This window comes from Henckelia pumila, chromosome 4, assembly GCF_033568475.1.
Source record: "Henckelia pumila isolate YLH828 chromosome 4, ASM3356847v2, whole genome shotgun sequence".
NCBI classification, from domain to species: domain Eukaryota; kingdom Viridiplantae; phylum Streptophyta; class Magnoliopsida; order Lamiales; family Gesneriaceae; genus Henckelia; species Henckelia pumila.
The window spans coordinates 17626936-17634383 of NC_133123.1; the positions used below are offsets into that span (position 1 = coordinate 17626936).

Here is a 7448-nt window from a genome sequence, read left to right on the forward strand (position 1 = left end):
AATACGTAAATTCGCATGCATAATTAGGGATTTTATTTATTTAGAATTTTAGATTATGGGTTAAATAATTATGTGAAATTATTTATGCATGATTTAAGTTATTTTAAGTATTTAACCCATAATTAGTGATTTTTCATGAATTATTGGTATTTGAATTATTTTATCGCGTTGACGGGACCGTGGACAGACGAGATGACAACTTTTTATCCAAATTATTTTATGAGTCTTTTTAGAGCCCAAAAATATTATTTTGAGTTTTATTTCCTCAATATTTTTAGTATTTAATTTTATATAATTTTAGGAGTCCGTTTTTATTCAAAATAAGCCAAAATAGTGACTTTTAATTATTTTTAAAATTCCCTTAATTATGTATTTCGGGATTTTTAAATTTATTATCAGATTTTAATTGTTAGTTAGAATTTTTAAGTTATATATTTTAAATTAAAAACCCTTATTAATATATTTTAATTATCTTAAAAACCTATTTTAAATTAAAAACTTAAACCTAAACCTATCCTACCCAAACCCTTCAACCGATCACTCAGCCGCCTCCATCAGTTTCTCACCCCCATCTCCATCGTGTTCTTCGAGTTCTTCAGCCTCCATAGCTCGATTTTGAAGCTTCCAAGTCGGTTGTCATCGCCCCGTCGTCCCGGAATCGTTCTACGCACTCCTTTCTCTTCAAACTACGGTGCAAGTCATGATTCTTTCCCTATTTTCGTGCCTATCAGATATTATAGTGTGTGTATTGTGTATGCATCAAAAATTTTCAAGAATTTTCAGAAAAAAATTTCGGCTTTCATGAAGTTTGTGACTTATAGTGTGATTTTGATTGTCATGCTCATGTTTCTTAGCCATGGTTGCGTCTAGGCTGCTGGTCAAGGTCCCTAGAAGGTATAAGGTGAGTCTAGGCTCGATTGGCTCGGATGGTTCAAGACAAAAGTGCCTAGAATTGGAGCTGGTTCGATCGGGCTCCCTTGGTGCGCAGATTAGGGTTTTGAGAAGGGGGGGCTCGGTGATGAGGTCTAGGCTGCATGGGGCTGGGGCCATGGGATGGTTCAAACCGCCCAGACGTGGGCTACGTCTGGGCGGCAGGGCTCCGGCCAGGGGCGGCCGAATCAGGGCGGCAGCAGCCCTAGAAGGGCTGCTTCTCACGGCCGCGGGCTGCAGGGAAGAGGGGGGTTCGGGTTTAGGGTTTCAGGGTGGTTCCGGGTCGGGTCTTGGGTCCGAGTCGGGTCTGGTAGTAAGTGGGTTAAGTTAGTTGGGTCCGGGTCCAGGTTAAGTTAGTTGGGCTCGGGTATTTTATTTTTAAGTTAATTAATGAATTTAAGAGTTTAATTGGGCTAATTAGATTAATTTAATTAATGGGCTTCACTTAAGTTATTATTTGGGTTTAATTAATTTAATTAAGTTAGTTCACTAATTTTTATGGGCTTTAGGGCCCATGAAAATTAGCGGGCCAGTCTTTGGGCTTTTGGGCCCATTGGGCCAGATTAAGTTGTTATTGGGCCTAGAATGTTTTAATGGGCTTTAATTATTTAATTGGGCTTAGAATAATTTTTATTGGGCTTGAGTATGTTATTGGGCCAGTCTCAGTGTTAATGGGCCAGATTTAAGTAAATGGGCTTGAGTGTTAGGGCCAGTAGTCCAGTACAATCCATGAGAAATTGCATGTGTCCTGAATATATATTTAATTATTTTTATGCATTGAAGATTATTTTTATATTTATATGTTAGTATGAAATTAAATTAAATATATATGAAGGACACACATTTTATTTAAGTGCATGCATTCATAAAATAATTTTATGCATGATTTAATGTTTAAGGTTGAGCAAAAGAAAATATTTTATGTTGGAAGTTGAAGTAGTGTGACAATTTGAGGGGGATTCGTCCCCATATGTGAACTATTGAAGGGCAGTTTACTGCAAATTTAAGAGATGATTCGTCACCGCCACGTACGTTGGTTTCCACGCTGATCAGTATTTGATGTATGATTTAAGGTTACACTATGGATACAACCATGCGATGTTAGAAAATAATTTGCTCAACAATGTTTATGTATTATGTATGATTATGATATTTAAGTTAATTTAAGTGATGTGATGTCATGATGTTATTTTAAGCATGCTCATTCATGTATATGTTATGTATTAGTATTAAAGTTATTTAAATTATTTTAAATCCTTGTTATGTTAGCATGTTGGGCTTCTAGGCTCACTACACTGGTATGGTGCAGGTGAGTACGTAGAGAACATAGTACCCACCGGAGGCGAGGACGTATGAGCAGAATGGCAGTGATCCCCATGACCGTGATAGATGTATGAGTCACATTGCATGTTTTGAATACTTCAGCATGTTATACATTATAATTATTTTCAGTGGTTGTGGTTTGGAATATTTTATTTAAATATTTTCAGTGCATGCAAACTTTAATCATTTTATTTATGCAGTATTTTAATTCAATATTTGACTCAGATATTTATTTTATTAAAGAATGCATTTTTATTTATTTATTTATTTATTTATTTATTTATTGTTAAATCTTTTTATTCTGTGCATATATGTATGGGCATATATGTACATATTTTATTTAGTAAGTATAAAAAAAAAAAAATTCCGCACAATTATTTATTAATTATAGAGTTAGGGTCGTTTCAGCTCAGGGCCCCACATTCAGAGTGGCCCCTAATTATTTTTAAATTAGTATTTATATTAATAATTATATAATTTTAGTTAATAAAAAAATTATATGTAAAACAAAAAAAAAAAAGATTGCTTTATGGCAAAACTTTTGCTTCGATTGGGTTAAATCACCACAAACTCTCGTATCCCACCAAATTTTTTTTAATTTGATCTTCTTTCTTTATGTGACCCTGAAAATAATTTATTTTAAGTACGAAAATTTATCGTAGACCTCCATTGCTTTATAGGTAGGCATATCGTCAAATTTTTTTACTTATTATACAATTAAATCGTGACAATTACTCATATTACAAATTTGAAATTATGTAATTTTACAAAAAAGATAACATTTTTTTCATTTTCTTCATTTACTAATTACTAATTTATTGTTGCATTATTTTTTTATTAATTCATATTACGCTAATTTATTATTATCCTATATTTATTTATTTTTATTCGTTTTTTAGCTCATTATTTATTATTATTTTATATTGCACATGAGTTTAGTTAAAAAAATAGTTTTATTATTGTACAATTATTCGTTGTACGTAAAATGACAAAAAAAATGCCGAATTTGCTTCAAATAATACGAGAAGAGTGATTTTTAAATAATTTATTTTGAGAAACAATATAGAACGTTTGTGATGTGTAATTTCGTTAATTACATATTATGGTTTACTTTTATAATAATATTCTATTAGTTTATATATATATATATATATCACAATGTTCAAGTTAATGAAATGATCAATTTTTTTATTCGCCTCGAGCCTAGTTTATCTCAGGACCGCCCCTGGTCGTAACATACCCTTCATCTTTGTAGCAATGAATTCTTTTCTTTGAAGGGCTTGAGAGATGTCTTGGGTTTCATCCCTCTCTAAGATTTTCTGCTCTAAATTGGCTAAGTTGGTGAGCATCTTCTATGATCGAAAGTTGGAGAAGTGTGTCTTTGTTATGTGCTTGACCCATTTGTCAAATAGCTTTATCTTGTCATCTACTTTATCTGTGACGCATTATAGTTCCTGATTGATTGCAATTTGAGCACTAGAGAGAAACTGAGGCTCAACATTTGTACTAGAGCCTTGTTCTTTGAATTGAGTCAGTCCAGACTCCAAGATAGTGATGCCGGTTTCTACAAGAGGTAGAATGATTTGAGAAACTTTAGATAGTGGGATTGCTGGAATGGGAGCTGGTTGAACAGCTGGAATTTTCACAAACTTCACCAGACACGATCTCTTTTTGGTCTGAATTTTTGGCGAAGCAATAATGCTAGCCAAAGTCACTCGATCTGACTCTGATTCTTCTGATTCCGATTCATGGATATACAACTTCTTTTTCACTGGCTTCCTCCTGGGTACAACAATCTTTTTAGCTGGAGTGGATTGGCTAACTAGTGTTTTAGACTTATCTTGTTCTGTCTGAGCAGTGAGATCTTCAATCTCATCCTCATCTCTGACCAATTGATCTGAGTTCCAGTAGAGATAACAACCATGATATCAAACTTCTCAACGGTGATTGCATCAAAGGATCCTGATTTGGCCAGAAGAGAGCTTGTCTGCGAGCAAAAAGATTCACAAGCTCCAAGTCATCACTCGAATACCTATGGCTTGAACCTCGTTCACTCTTAACTCCCCGACGTTCAAGACATAGAGTCAATTCCTCAACTTGTCTACAAAGTGCTTGAATTTCAGCATCTCGCCCGTCTTCATAATTTTCCATGCCTCGACCACGTCCACCTCTCCTCGCCTTGCTGCCATTGCAGTAAGAACATCAAGGCCCGGAGCGAAGCTCGAGCTCTGATACCAAATGATGATGAAATTATAGGTTGAGGAGTTGAACCAAGACATTGGAAGGGATTAGATGGAATCCAAAATAAAATAGACAATTATATTCTCAATAATATTATCAATCAAATTTCATCTAATATCCTTCACTTCCCAACCGTAAAACTTTTTAAAGACTATCAGAACTAAATACAATAATAAAGTGCTTTTTTTTTTCTATGCGGCACAACTTTCATTCATTTTACTCCAACTCTCAAGCCTTGGGAGCTTATTAGCATATTCTTTTCTCAACTCTCGAACTTTTGACTCCAACTCCCTTAACCCTTGGTATGCCCTGCATCACTATCTCATAAGATTTTTTTGTCAACATAATCAAAAGAAGCATCTAGACTTAAATAAAAAAATCTCAATCTTTAATATTGTATGCTTCAAAAAAATTAGAAAGTGTGTGCTATTTAAATTTGTCAAAAATATTATTTTTTATTATAAATATAAACGGAGTACTTGACTCGTCTTATAGATAAAAATCCACAAGACCATCTCACAAGAGACATAATATTTAATTTTTGGCATTCACTCCATATCCATTAGACTGGACTAGATTCTTCGCTCCACTTGATGCTTTTAAATCGTATACTCTTTTACTCAAACAGCTTGTTAAAATTAAATCTACTAAACAGTGTATAAGCAAAATATAATAATAAGTCTTAGACAAAATATTTGATTCATTTATTTTTAAAAAATATATATATAGTTTTAATCATTTATCATGGAGATATTTTTCCAAAATAAAAAATATATGAATCGAATGTTTTGTTGTGATCTGTCATATTTTGCTTAAACATTATGTGTGGTGCATTTAATTTTTAATAATTCATGAAACGAACATTGTTTTGAGCAAAGTATAACATGGTTACGAACACCAACTGAAATAGAAGATTTTGTTCCGTAACTAATACTCAATTGTGATGATTTGGTAAAATTCTGATTTAATTATGACACTTGTAGTATATTGTTATGGTATCATATTGTAAGTTGTATACTATAATTCAGCCACGATTGATATTTATCCTTTATTCAAATTCAATTATTCTAAAAAATTTTATTTTATTAATATTGCAACCCCTCCAACAAGTTGCACACAGGCACAACATGGTAGTTAATACTACATGGAGAGTTTTTTTTTGGATATTCAAGTTTGAAAGAAACATGTCAAGTTGCAGTAACAGCAATCTTCATTCCAGACTGACAGTGTCCCGGAAAACTGCAAATGAAGAAATTTTGTCCCTTTGCGAGTTTGATCCGATCGCTCCCACTTTGAAATACTTTATCCCCGCTATAGGTGCTGCATCCCCTGTATCCCCCTCTGTTCACACTCACCACATTGTGAGCCCCGGGGCCGTAATTAAACACTGCAAATCAACAACAAAATATATCCATTCTTCTATACAAGAAATCTTTTTAAAAAAATTATATATTTTAAAAATAACTTAGATCAACGTACGTAGCGGTGGAGTATAAGAGATTCGAGTTTGTGAGAGAATTTAAAATAATGAGATTTGACATGTATTGATTTCAAATGACTAACTCAAAGCATGAAAATACATCATAAAGAAATTCAAATCCTTCTTTCTAATTTTGAATCAAATTTATACGATGAATCTGAGACGTGTGTGTTCAAATCCACTCAAATCTTTCTATTCAAATAGAACCTCAGAAAATGTATACGCTACATTCACTCTGCAGGTAGAATTTATATGTACTAGAAACAAGATCAGCTAGTTGTCTTCACTCTTCATTGGAGGATGTACGAATATATATATAGATTTTTAAAAATGTTTTCGTTTTTAAAACATTTAGCGTATTTATTTTGTTTAGTTGAAGTTATACTAGTATTACAAATACTTACCTAGTACGTCGCCAGCCTTGAAGGTCTTGCCTTTAGGCCAACCGGCCACATTGAAGGTCCAGCCGCCGCCGTCTCCCACCGTGTAAGTGGCGGCTTCTGTCACTTGGCCGTGGAAAACCACCGCCATCGCCATCACCACCGTCAAAACCAGCAAAGCACTGCCTCTTCCCTCGGACATCTTGATTCTCTCTTATTTCTTAATTCTTTTTGATATTATTAGTGAGTGATGTGATAATGCAAATTCTAGTTGAGGATTATTTATAGAAAGAAATTGTAGCATGTATGGGTTTGTAGTAGGGCACACGTGTGTGAATTCAATTGATTATTAGTGGAGATCAATCATGCTGTGGGGAAAATATTTTTATATTTTATTTTATAATTGTTTTTTTAAAAAAAAAAAAAACAAATGTGAACTTATTTCCAAAATACATTGTGCTATGATTTACAAAGTACTTTTTTACAATAGTTGCTCAAATGCATCTAAAAATTTCCATACAATATGATTCATTACAATTTGGAATCAGTCAAAAAAGTTATAAGTAGCTAATGGAAATTGTGTAATTCAAATACTTTAAAATCTACAATAGTCTCAATATCACCGTTCGAATACTCTGAGTTTCTGACAATAGAAAAGGTTTTTTTTTTGTCAAATGTGATCTCATTTTGGAATTGAACACATGACTTTAACTTTGATACCACTTGTTAGAACCAAAATGTTATCACCATATCAAAAATTATAGTTAGGAAATTAACTTTATTTTTGTGTGTTGTGGTGTCACATAACCTTGTAATAAAAGACGAGTGGGCATGAAGAACAATCAAATGTAAATGATGCTAAGCCAACGTAATGCACACGACATTATCTACGAGCGCACGAAACAATAACATGACAGAACACTTCGATACAGATAATATTGTACATAAAATTGGAAAATATTAAATTCAGTGCAGGAGGAAGGCACAAGTCACAATGTCTAATTGGCCCCTGAACGAACATGGTGGAGGAGAGGCAAAAGGGGCCTTTCTGCAAGTTAGTCTTTGGATTGGAATCATTACTGAAAAGTGGAAAA

At 33.4% G+C, this 7448-nt stretch overlaps 1 protein-coding gene across 1 annotated transcript; it reads right to left on the minus strand.

The window, feature by feature from the left end:
- Positions 1-5528: 5528 nt before the first annotated feature.
- LOC140866805 (basic blue protein-like) lies at positions 5529-6617 on the minus strand. The gene is made up of 2 exons (XM_073271859.1): positions 6379-6617; positions 5529-5881 (listed from the first exon to the last, which is right to left on the minus strand). Exons 1-2 carry the CDS (start codon positions 6554-6556, stop codon positions 5682-5684), a joined length of 378 nt encoding a protein of 125 aa, XP_073127960.1. The 5' UTR covers positions 6557-6617; the 3' UTR covers positions 5529-5681.
- Positions 6618-7448: the final 831 nt, after the last annotated feature.